This window comes from Polypterus senegalus, chromosome 1, assembly GCF_016835505.1.
Source record: "Polypterus senegalus isolate Bchr_013 chromosome 1, ASM1683550v1, whole genome shotgun sequence".
NCBI lineage: Eukaryota > Metazoa > Chordata > Cladistia > Polypteriformes > Polypteridae > Polypterus > Polypterus senegalus.
The window spans coordinates 131,829,420-131,842,713 of NC_053154.1; the positions used below are offsets into that span (position 1 = coordinate 131,829,420).

The 13,294-nt window shown below is 40.5% G+C and overlaps 1 protein-coding gene across 1 annotated transcript in view; it reads right to left on the minus strand.

Moving 5' to 3' along the window:
* meltf (melanotransferrin) overlaps positions 1-13,294 on the minus strand; it is a 61,870-nt gene that overhangs the window by 24,004 nt on the left and 24,572 nt on the right. Inside the window, exons 11-12 of the mRNA XM_039758319.1 lie at positions 7,537-7,731; positions 552-708 (exon numbers count right to left, since the gene is read on the minus strand). Of these exons, the coding sequence (XP_039614253.1) occupies positions 552-708; positions 7,537-7,731 (352 nt within the window). The remainder of the gene's footprint in view (positions 1-551; positions 709-7,536; positions 7,732-13,294) is intronic.

Consider the following 13,294-nt stretch of genomic DNA (forward strand, 5'->3'; position numbering starts at 1 on the left):
AGGGACAATTTAGAATCGCCAATGCACCTAACCTGCATGTCGTTGGACTGTGGGAGAAAACCGGAGCACCCGGAGGAAACCCACGCAGACACGGAGAGAACATGCAAACTCCACACAGGAGACCTGAGTTCGCTTCCCATGTCCTCCCTAACTGTGAGGCAGTAGCGCTACCACTGCACCACCTTTAAAAACAAAATATATCAAAAGAAGGAAAGCTGCAGGTGTATTAGTTTAGGCACTTTTGGCATAGCCTAAATTTTCAGCCAGCTTTTGTCACATCCTTCTTTCAGTACAATTGTTGTCACCCAGTATCCTTTCTTATGCAGTGCATTGTGTCACTTAGTTCACTAAAAAGTATCCTCTTGTTTATAACCAGAACTCAAAAGTCAGGTCAATCTCAAATATGAACAGTCCCGATGAACTGACAAAAAAGAAGATATGTAGAGGCAGACTTTAAATAGTCATTTTATAACAAACAAAGAAGGACTAATATGACTAGCTTCATGCACTGCATAAAAGCAAGCCTTCAAAAATTAATTGAGGGATCCAACCTGAATGCTCCACTGTAGCTGTAGTAGCGCTCCACACTGCTGCTTTCGCACTTGCCTGCTCCAGCATTATCTCCGACACAAAGTTCACAGAGGCTGGCAGGAAAACCAGGCTTATTGGCACCTGGCACACAGCTGGCACTGAAAAATTCACCAGCAGCTGAAAAAAAATCAGGATAGTGATATAAGAATATTACATAAACCTTCCTTAATTTTAAGTAAGACACACAGTAGTAGTATAGAGTACATTCTTTATGTCGCATCCACATTTTCATAACTCTGGACATTATTTTAACAACAAAAAACCTGAAAAAGTACCTCTTTCTTTTGAAATATCAATGACTACAACTAGGTCTCATTATACAAAGAATCTCCTTCTAAAATGTAGTTCTTACAAAAAAAATTATATATACTGTATATATTATATATACATATATATTAAATGGGTGAATTCTAGTTTGTCACATCAGCCAAATGAAACAACAGCATGTCTTCCTGTGTGACGGCTTTATGAAACCACCTGACAATGCCAGTGTAGCCCTGCGCATATTGCAGCAGACTTTTCTAATCACTGCAAACATCAGTGACCCATGATCTCTTATTTTACACTTTTAATTTTCTTTTCAAAGAATATTTACTGTGTTCTGGTCATTAGTTAGTGTGCCACACAATGCATTCTAGGCAGCAGTAACAACCATCATTTTAATCTTACCCAACATTATTGTTGCTACTAAATGTAAAGGCTATTAAATACTTGTTTTGGTGAATCTGGGTTTGATCCATGCTTCAGCTGTTTCAGTTTGTTTTGTCTGTTTGTGACAGGATGTTCACCTAACAGTTGATTACAAATGCCCACCTCCTGCTTCTGCATGCTGGTTACTCAGCTTGACCACTAGATAACAGTAAATTAACCTCTAGTAGTTCTTTCTCTTTATGGATAGTCTTAATGATGATTTAAAAATAAGTTTGTCTGATGTTTTTACTGTCTGTCTGATACTATGCCATGCTAAAAAAATCAGAAAACAGGAAATACTCTGCAGACAGAAACAGCTACATAAATGCTCAAAAAGAAGTAACAGTGAATGCTGTAACATAGTTTTTCATATAGCACGAATTCTATCTGAATTTGTAAATAATAATAATAATGATAATAATACATTTTATTTATATAGCGCCTTTCCCATGCTCAAGGCACTTCACAGTGTTTAAGAAAGAACGACAGGGTATACAATATATAGCATTGTACAAACCAAATAAATAAAGAAAGAAGATTAAGACAGTAAATTCAAAAACATTTGGAACTGTAAAACTGTGATAGCCTGCTCTATTGGCAGATGCTTTTTGATGCGTTACTTAAACATATCAAAGTAGACAGCAAGAAGCAAACATTACAGTCACAGGAGTTCTATTTATTAAACACTTAATAATAATCAAAAACACATAAAGCTCTATATTGTTTTAAGTAAATTCCAGTATGTTTGGAAGAGTTGTTTGCTGAATGTGCAAGTGATCTTCTATCTGGGGAGCTTTAAATTAAACTGGAACAGCACTGTAATCTTTGTTACATTCTCAAAGCTAAGAAAAGTTAAGAAAAAAAAAATTGAGAATTTGTTTATAGCATATCCAAAAACAAAAATATTGATTTTACTAATACATTAATTACTGAAATGAGACTATGATTTCAATTAAAGTATGTTTGTTAGGTATTTTTCAAATCAAAGCTTTTTCTTCACAATCATGTAAATGTGTGTGTGTATATATATATATATATATATATATATATATATATATATATATATATATATATATTGTAATGGATGGCCGGCCATTTATCCCGGCCAATACCCCCAAGCCGCCAGGTGGAGCCCTCCTTGCAGCGAGGAGGTCCCCAGAAGACCAGCAGGGCATCATGGACATTGGAGTTTTTATGCAAAGCCCTGCTGGATGCCGTGGGGCCACAGGAGGGAGCTGCAGGGAGGACCGAGGGCTTTTCAGTGCCCTGTGACCCGGAGGTTCGTCACAGGAAGAGCGACGGATTCGGGTTGAAGAAAGGGACGATTTACCCTGACCCGAAAGGAAAAGGACTTGTGGACTATTGGGCAGAAACACTTCCGGGTCAGGAGGTATAAAAGGACTGTGGGAACTCCCAGACAACGAGCTGAGCTGGGTGGAAGGGTGGCACGCGCCTGGGAGCTGGAGGATTGGTTTATTGTTGTATTATTGTTGTTAATGAGTATTGTGGAGGAGAGTGTGCTTTGTACACTGTGGCAAGAAAATAAAGTCAACTTGAGGACTTTTACCTGGTGTCTGGAGTCGTGGACAGGGGTTCAAGGGAGCGAGGCGCCCCTATCGTTCACAGTGGCGTAGTCGGCAGGATACTCTAGCGTCGTTTGCAGAGGACCTGAATCAAATATTTCTGTGGATAACAAACCCCGAGAAGACTGCGGAATCAGGAATCGCCACAGCATCGCCAAAACCCGAAAAAAAAACGAGTCCAAAATGGGAAAAAGAAGGGCAAGCAAGCGACAACGCCAGCGGAGTGCCGTAGGTGCAATGGCCGACGCTCGGGAGGAGTTAAGGAGAGGCCTTACAAGTCCGGAGAAACCTCCAGGAAGCAACGATCCCTCTAAGGTATGCGTGCGGGAACGACTTTAAAATCCTTTTATTGTTTCTCACCTTGTCCCGTGCATGTACCTTGGAGATGACCACCTGGAGGCTCCGAGGGGAAAAGGAGACTGCCCCGAAGACGACGGCCTTCTCTTGTCGGCCAGAGCACCTAGAAATCGACTTCCGCATGATGGCAGCCGACGAGGGACACGGTAGCAAACCCGGTGCATCCTGGGAAGGAGGAGCTCAGCGTCCTGCAGTTTGCACCTTCAAGCCCGAAGGAACGGACTTGGTTTTCCGGGAAGGGGAGGCGAGCAGGCATCGCTCAACACACAAGAAGGTAAGGAGGGTCGGGAATTAGCTGATCGGGATGTCGAAAAAATATTAAAGGCAGACCGCAGTTCGCCGAAGAAGGCAACTCGACCCTCCGAGAACTCCAAATCCCAGAAGCCTCCGAGACCCGCCAGAGCACGTGCCTGAAGCGGGCGTGCTCATTGGCTCCCGGTCGGCAGGTAACACAAACGAGGAAGTGAGTGTTCTGCCGGTCGAAATAAATAATTATATTGACTTACGGGAGCTCGAAAAACTAATCGAGCCCGTAGCGAGTATCTTACAGGTCCTGACGACCATTGAAAAGATCGTCGGGGATTTGGGAGCGGCAGCCAGAGAGCCGCTGGAGAAGGTGAGGGCCTACGTGCGGCGATTTGGTGAGGAGCCTCCCGTAATGAATGATGCGGCGATACAGGTGAGCGAGACCCGTATCGTATATAATAGAGGGACGCGGTGTGATCCGGGCCCGCGTAATAAGTATCGGTGCCAATACACGGCGTACCCTACAAGAGAGGTCGGTACGTTAACCGAAAGTGGTCGGCGGAAGGGCTAATCGATCCGGGGCAGCTAGACAGTGCTGACTCGGAGCGAGGCAGCCCTGAAGCGACGCCGCCGGTAATTTATAAATCAAGAGGGGCGCAGACAGTAAAGGGGCTCTCTTCTTGTAATAGAGAGACCCAGACTGTATATAAGCCCCAGATTAAACAGGAGGGCTCTAAGATAAAACGGGGGTCTCCTGACAAGAAAGAAAAAGAGACAGGAAAAGTCAAAGCACCAGTAGAGGCGGCAGGGGGTTTCTCTCCCAGCAAAGGGGCGGACCTAACAGTTCCTTATTGTTTTCAGTCCCGTAGGGGAAGAATACCAGGAGGACAGAGGCAATGTTACGGTGCGAAGGTTGGGCCATATTTGGCGGAACTGTCCTTGGAGAGAGGGGGACAAGAGGTCAATTTGGAATAATATTCCCCCTAGGTTCTCCAGGGACCAAGATGTTCGTTTTAATCAAGGCTCAACCAGGACGTCCTCTTGAGGAAGACTTCCCTCTCGGGGCAGGCCGCCCGAATAATAATCGCCGCTGGGGAATACTGTAATGGATGGCGGCCATTTATCCCGGCCAATACCCCCAAGCCGCCAGGTGGAGCCCTCCTTGCAGCGAGGAGGTCCCCAGAAGACCAGCAGGGCATCATGGACATTGGAGTTTTATGCAAAGCCCTGCTGGATGCCGTGGGGGCCACAGGAGGGAGCTGCAGGGAGGACCGAGGGCTTTTAGTGCCCTGTGACCCGGAGGTTCGTCACAGGAAGAGCGACGGATTCGGGTTGAAGAAAGGGACGATTTACCCTGACCCGGAAGGGAAAAGGACTTGTGGACTATTGGGCAGAAACACTTCGGGTCAGGAGGTATAAAAGGACTGTGGGAACTCCCAGACAACGAGCTGAGCTGGGTGGAAGGGTGGCAACGTCTGGGAGCTGGAGGATTGGTTTATTGTTGTATTATTGTTGTTAATGAGTATTGTGGAGGAGAGTGTGCTTTGTACACTGTGGCAAGAAAATAAAGTCAACTTGAGGACTTTTACCTGGTGTCTGGAGTCGTGGACAGGGGTTCAAGGGAGCGAGGGCGCCCCCTATCGTTCACAATATATATATATATATATATATATATATATATATATATATATCTCTACTGTATATATCAGATTGCCACATTAAAATTCTTTTTCTAAAGGGAAGCATATTTGTAAATAAAAATTAAAAATAACTAGCCTGCTTCTGGGATTTATAATGGAGCTAAAGGGTACCAGATTCCAAATAGCCTTAAAACTTGACAAATATGTACATTTTTCAAGCCAAAAATGTTACTGAGTATGGATCAGTGTCTTGAGATTACACACATATTGCAGAACAGTGTATCCATGTCATTTTAAGAAGGAAAAAAGCAAAAAGCAAATCACCGTTGTCAGATTCAACCATTTTAAAAGAAGAGAGGCTGTGCACGTTACTACCCCATTCATCTTCTTCTTCTGCAGCAGCACGGCACCCTTCAGGGCCAGCGAGGAGCAGGTTCACTTCAGAAAGTCATCGCAAAGCACCATTATAGAAACTGAATGTTGATACCCAGATATAAATTGCTGTCTTAGATCTCAAGACAACTAGACAATAACAAATACAAAGTCACACGATCACTTATATTCTTTCACTATACTGTAGTTTTTTTCTTTACTTATCAAATGCATGCTGCCGATTGACTGTTAAAGCACGCATGTGCTTGAGTGAGAGAGAATATTGAGCAGGTACATAGCCATGGCTTGTAGTGGGGCATTTGTCTGTTTTAGCACTGGAGTATCTGCTGTAAATGGTTGCAGCACCTTGCACTTGGACAGCAAAACACTCCTGCAGTATAGCGGAACCTATGCTAGTAAATATCAGAAGGACGCAAGGCAAGAACAGGGTGCTGGTCTGACACAAAGTGAACACACACACACACACACACACACACACACACACACAAAGACCAATTTAGCAATGCCAATTCAACTAAGTTTAATCAGAATGAAGTTTACTAGGTTCAGTACAGATTTTTTTTTTTTTTTTAACAAAGGCAGAGTGGGCTGTCATCCCTTGCTCACAGCACAAGGTTCTTTATGAAGTCTGTATGTCCTCCCCATGTATTTACAAACTGATTGATATCAGAGTTGGTGAATTTATTCACTCAAAACATAGTGTGCTCAGTTCTTTTATTACCTTATTGTCAGCAAGAGTGACTCATCATGCATTAAAAAAAAATCAAATCAGTCTGCTTTGTCAGACACGGCCCTTTTCATTTTCTGAGTTTTTTTTTTTTTTTTTAATTGTGCATAGGCAATATGTTATGGAAAAGATGGCTTGGCTCTTTCAAAAATTTAAGATTTTAATTAAAAATACAGTAATATGTAATCAGTTCAGTTCAGATGTATTGTTATGTGTTGTAAGGGACGGCCCACATCCTTACCTGACTGGGATGCCCTTAAGATAGAAGGACAAGGGGAGACAGCTTATACAGGGCTTTGTTTCCACCAGGACACTAGATGGAAACAAGCCCAGGCTTGGATCCCTCTGAGGGCCACCAAGGGGAGCTGTGGGATTTGGGAGTTCCTACTCCATAGGGCTCCAATCTCACCTGGAAGTGCTTCGGAGCTGCAGTATCATATCACCAGAAGCACTCCCGGGGATTAGATAAATGGAGCTGCCTGTCTTAAATGGATAAGCCAGAGTCAGGAGGAAGATGGACAATGCTTATGAGGAGGAGCAGAGGAGGCAGTGACCAGTGAGAGAATGAAGATAAGAGTTGTGCCATACAGTCAATTGATTGTACTTGGGGATATTATGGTGGGAAATGCTTGTAAGAAGAGTTTTCCCTGCAATAAAAGACTCTTTAGCCTTTTAACTTGTATCTGAGTCTGCTTATGTTGGGTGTTTGGGGAGCTAAAGTGCCCCCTGGTGTCCACAGTGTACAAAATACAACTAGACAGATATGTGCTCTTTTCATTATGCTCGGTGTGCATCAAGCTTTGAAAAATAATAACACATGATGTAATGGGCTGGGGGTTCAGTGTTATGTTGTCATAACTCCACCCAGGATGGTAGCTGCAAGCAGACAAATAAGCAAGAAACATTTCCTTACCGTGAGAAAACAGGACAAAGAATCTGTGATAAAATAATTTCTATTTCTAGTTTCCTTCCATTATCACAAGAATGTCTCATAAACACATAATACATATTTTCTTAAATCAAAACGTTTGCTGTTTCAAAGTAGATGTATTTGGTAAGTTTCATGACTTTGTCTTTCTTTGGACCCCAGTACCTTAAAGCCCAATTGTAAACTGCAAAAACAGACACGGTATTTTTAACATTTATAAAAAAAAAGTTTCACTTTAGAACACATACGTTTCCTGCTATTCATTTATTCATTTCAACTTTTTAAAATTAGAAGGAAAATATGCAAAAGGACATAATAAAACTAATCTGTAACTTATTGTTGAGGTGTAAATCAGACAAAATACTTATTTTACAGAAGTACCTTTTGCCAAATCACAACTTGTGGCCCTTATTAGCCCTTTTTCTATAAGGATGCCCACTGGAATATTCCATCCCGCTGTTCTTCCATAGCCAGTGTGACATGATTTTCGCCCTTTAAGATCATTGAAGGTGAAGCTATCATGAGCTGATTTTTTCACTACAGCAACAGCAAAATATGAACTTCCTGCACTTGTATCTGAAAAGAGAGAAAATAGTTGCTTGACAAAAGCTGCAGGAGACCTTTAGATAATCCTAATTACAACGATCTGGATTTCAGGATTTACGTCACTCAACAATGTCAACTCTCAAACTCCAAAGCACAGGACAAATTATACTTTGTTTTGTATATTTATTTATTGCAGTATGCACACACTCACACACAGAGACTATTTTGACACATAATTAATATTCACATAAGATATGTCCTTAAAAGAAGGAAACCATTTAAAAATAATATATTATTAACTTTCACTTATTTGGCTGACGCCTTTATCCAAGGTGACTTGCAACATCTGAGATACAATTGGTCGCATTTATTTTGTTTCTTTTCCAAATTGGCGCACAGGCAGGTGAATTGACTTGCTAATAGTCACAAAGTTTCAGTAGCAGGATCTGAATGCATGAACTCATGATTTGAAATCCATGGCCTTAGCCAGTATGCCACATATATGAAACTCCGAACATACTAAACAAAATGTTTTAAATGTTGCTCTCAGATGTTTTTCTTTATACTCTTTGTACATCTGCAGGCTTACTGTTTTACATTGTAAATTGATGCTCAATTTTTCTCCATGCACTGTTAGTGAAATTGCCTGTGATAGACAACTGTGACTATTCTCTTTCAAAAATAGTTTAATTTTCAGATACTTTTCACATAGACAAAGCTGTTCTAAAATCTCCATGTGAACAAATACAGCATTATTACAGTAGATGTAGACTTCTATGGATTTGCAGGAAAGTAACAGTTCAGAAGTAGTTGATGTGCCAATTTTCAAGTTGATGTACAAAAATAGTTATGTGAAATCTACTTTGAGTGAAAGAGTGGCAATTTTAATTTCTTCAACATATCCTTGCATGGATTTTGCTTAATATTTACTGAGCTGTGGCATTCTAAATTGTTCCATTCATTAATGAACACCATCTGTATGCAAGTATACATTTAGTTACAGGTCCAGTTTTCCGACCTACAGTAGTTACTCATTTGGAGTACGGATATGATCCTACTGTACTATCTGCATGTATTTAGTCTAGATAATCTTTATTCTCCTCACATCCCTAAAAATTCACACCTGGGTGACAATTTTGTGAGTGTGCCATGTAATGGACTGGTGTTCCACCTATTGCTTCTATTATAAACATCAGTTTCCTGTAAACATATGAAATACAGTAGTAAGAATTTCAGAAAATTGACTTATGGATGAATATGTGTGTTTATACCATTATTTATTTTTATACAAAATATTTATTTGTTGGGGTTAGCTCCTTGTAATCTTGAATTATACTAAACAGATTTGAGAATACATTTATGGGCATTTATTTATTTTATGCAATTTTTCAGCAAGAAATCTGAAAACATGACTCATGTTTGGGCAATAATGTACAGTATGAAAAAAGGCATGTAGTGCAACAGAAAATCCAGTACCAGTTATCAGCATTAGTTAACCACAAGGCTTTTGTGGTCCACACCCACAAACAATGGAATTGTTAATGTACAAAAGGGGATTATTTTAATTACCCAAAAGATGACTTTCCAAGGTTTGAGCTAAAAAAGTACCACCACCAGAAACAAACCAGGACTGCATTATAGGACTCATACACATGAACAGTTACAATATTTTTAGCCTTATGACCTGAGTATATAAAATAATAGCTATCCCCCGTGGCTCTGCCTGCATAGTAGTGAAACAGGACAAGCTTTAAAAATCAATTAAAAAAAATAATAAAAAAAAAAAATGTAATAATTTGTATTGAGAAGAGGTTAATAGCTTTCGTATCTGAGGGCCTCTTGATATACAATATTTTTGGTTTTGCTATCAGGGGCGAGAATGTAGCTGTGATCTCTTTGCCAAAAATGTAAAAAGTTGAGCCAGGTATCTTTGGCCAAGCGGAAGGTAGGTATGTTCCAACGTGAAACGTTGGCACTATATCCGATTGTACTCTGTTCTGATGGGATAGCGTCCCCCACGTGCGGAGGTACCCTCTAAAACACATGTAGCTCTGATCTTGTTCTCAAAAACTTCAAACATTTCTCTTTAACAATCTGTAGATGATAATGTCTGCTGAGCAAACAGGTATTGCTAGCTAAGTGGAGGCAAGGTATGCTCCAACATATGGCGAGAGGAAGAGTGACTCAAACAGAGGCTGGCGTATGAGTGAGGATGGTCCCGCCCGGCTCCGTACTCTTGAGGTCCCGCTTCCCCCTCCCCTTGGCCCGTAGCCTATCTCTCGGATTTATGCGAATAAATCGGTTCCACAATCGAACCATAATACTTAGAGTGATGAGAGAAGTTGTAAAATCAACTGGAATTTTCAAGCAAACTACAGAAAACAACCAGATCTAAATCAGTTAAGTAGTTCTCTAAACAGACAGGTAGAAGTTGTATTTTATATATATATATATATATATATATATAGCGAGACAGAGAGAGAGAGATGGAGATGAATCTTGTGGTGCGGGTGCCACCGATTCTCTACTATTTGCTAGAAGGAAGGTTTGAGAAAGTGCTTGTACAAAATAGCTGAAGTCTTAAATAATCTTGTTTGCCTTTCTAAGACAGAAATTGTTCTATATGTCCCAAACAGAAGGCAGCTGAAGTATGACAACATTCTGCGCCACCTTCACCATCCTCTGCAGGACTTTACAATTTTGAGGAAAGCAGGTGCTGTATGAGGATGTGATGCAGCCAGGTAGGATGGACTTCATTGTAGATGTGTAGAATTTGGTGATAGCAGATGGAGAAATTAGAACTTTCTTCTGACATTTCATAAAGTAGAGGCACTAAGCTTCCTTCACAAGAGCAGAAATCTGTTGTGCCCACTTCAGGTCATCAGTGTTAGTCACTTAAAATAACTATAATGTTAACAGCATCCTCAATTCAGTTTAAACTCGAAGAATTAGTGACAGATGTAGACTAACCACAAATCACAGCTTGGATTCAGTTCCAACTCAAATGAACCATTAACTGTAGTGAACTCAAGTGTGTTATGGTTGACACATCCATTTGCTATATTATGTCTGACGACCTTACGCATACTTTGCAACACAACTGACCTAGGTATTATGGAAAATAAAGACAGGCAGGTATGAGTTTATCTTTCAAGAAATGTATGTTGGATAATGGAAATTTTAATCCAGGAAACACCACCGAGAGTGTCACGGATAAGAGGTTAGCTTACTAAGGTTATGCTTGTTTTGTTTGTTAATGAAAAAAACTTTCATTTTGTTCATGCTTGCAAATTGATTTGCCCAACCAACTTAAAAGTGTAATCCAAAAAAGACTGATACGTTTGTGAATTGCACCTTTTTATGAGGAGCGTTCATTCATTTAATAACCCAGTTGAAGGTCACCGGGTGGAATGGGGCATAAGGCGGGAAACAATCGTGGATGGGATGCACTCCAACACACATCCATGCTCAATTCTAAATTGAATGTGAGACCACACACAAATACTCCTTGCTACCGGTGAAAAATCCAAAGGGGTGGAGTTGGATTTGATTTATCTTTTGACATGTCTCTCTGCAGAGTTGTGGGATTTGGGAGGTGGGTTGTGGGGTTGGGCTGAAACAAAAATCCAGGGGTTACTTTGCATATCATGGCAGTTCTGTTTGTTTCTCTTCCATTGTTTACACTACTTTGTATGGAAGCTATTAACTACAAAATTAAAAAGTCTCTCTCTCTGTATCACTAATTACATCTTATAATACTGTACATACAGCATAATAATGTTTCTCTTTGACATCACTTTGTTTAGCCGTAACTGTAGTAAGTAGAGTTTGACTTTATCGAGTTCTACCTACCCCTCCTCCTTGAAAGTGTCAAAATCAGTATGGTATGGAGGGATGGATATGGGCAGGAGGAGGCCTGCTGGGCTTAAACCCTTGTTCGGACCCCACAGAGGTATTCTCCAGGAACCACACAAAAACTAGTATGAAATGTCAAAGCTTAGGATTTACCCAAACTTGAATATGCACAACACAAGAACAGCAGCGAAAACAACACAAGCGGCAACTGAGGTTATGGGCGATATAGAATGTGAGAGACAGAGCATGCAAGTTAAAAATTACACTTGCCAGCCATCAGATCACAGTATGCCATGTGAAATATTAAGAGATATGAGAATATGATCCTTTAATTATGATTTTTTTTACAGAGAGAGAGATGGAGAGACAGAGAGGAAAATGCTCAAAAATATCCTTGCACCATATTTTCAAAATATCAGGGATTTTAGCTGTTAAGGTAATACTAAGAAAAAAAAATAAACAAAAATTAAAATAACAATTAGCTGGCATTCCATCTTGCAAACAGGCAACTTCAGAGACAGTGGCAGAGGAGCCTATGAATGGTGTAAGCCTTCAGAAGTTGCAAAAGAATTGCAACTATTGTGACAACAGTGAGCAATCCTTTTAAAGATGGCAAACTACCTAAAAGAGCGATGTAAAAGAGCAAGGCACTCGATTTGCAAATGATTGGGAAGCAGGACTACAAAAAGATCTACAGTCCGACTCCACAAAGCTGTGGAGACACAAAAACGTTTTCTTAGGAGTATCTCGATGGCTGAGATCCTGTATCTGAAATGTCGTTTGCAGCATCAGCTGAGAGACTGTTACCTCTGCAGCACCACCACTGCTTCTCTATCTGCCAAGTACCATTAGCCTAGGAGTAGGGTCACGGACAAAGCATTGGGCTCATGGTGCTGGTGAAAAAAGAAGTGTAGAGTCCAGTATAGTTGGTAGACATTTGGTGTCCCTCGGGGTCACTTTAAAGATGATTGCACCATTACATTGCAGTCCTATCTCGTTCAGTTAGTTCTTGCCCATTGACTTCGATGCATTTTGCTGAGTTTGATGATACTCGCAAACACTTCAGTAATTTCTCCAAACTCGAGGCGAAGCAAACACTATGAAGTTCGCTCATCACTAGTCATAACATTGAATATTAGAATTCTGTACTTGGTGATAGCTGCTAAAGATTGGGTATGTCGTTATCAGTTTTAAAGTTCCAGTTATATAAAGCAGATAAATGTTTCTATCCATTATAGACACATATTTAGAGTTAAAAAAAACACAAAACTACTGCGTCTTCATTACCATTCATTAATAGCCCTGTTAGAAGAGTTCAGCCCTCTGAATTGATTCCTTTCTTTATTAAAAGACAGCCAAGCAGCAAAGAGATGTGAAACGAGCTAACAGATGACCAGCTAAACTGGGGCTTCAAACTCCAACCAATTTCACTCCAATCACTTTCTTAATGAGAAGCCAATTCTTGCTGTTAATTAAACCCGTTATTTAATTCCATGGCTTGTTGCTGCTCTCATTCTGCCACAGCACACATTTCAAAAACTGTTGTTTTTCTGTTCTTTCTAAGAGCACCGTCAAAATGTTTTGGTGACCTGAGAGATTAACCTCTTTAATTTCAGATATTGTGTAATGGGTACAGGGGAGCTGGTCATGTGGTGGCTTGTTTTGCGCCTCATTATTGTTTGGCTGCTAATTAAAGAAAAAGAAACAACTATGGGGCCTGAGTCAAGTTAATTAAAAG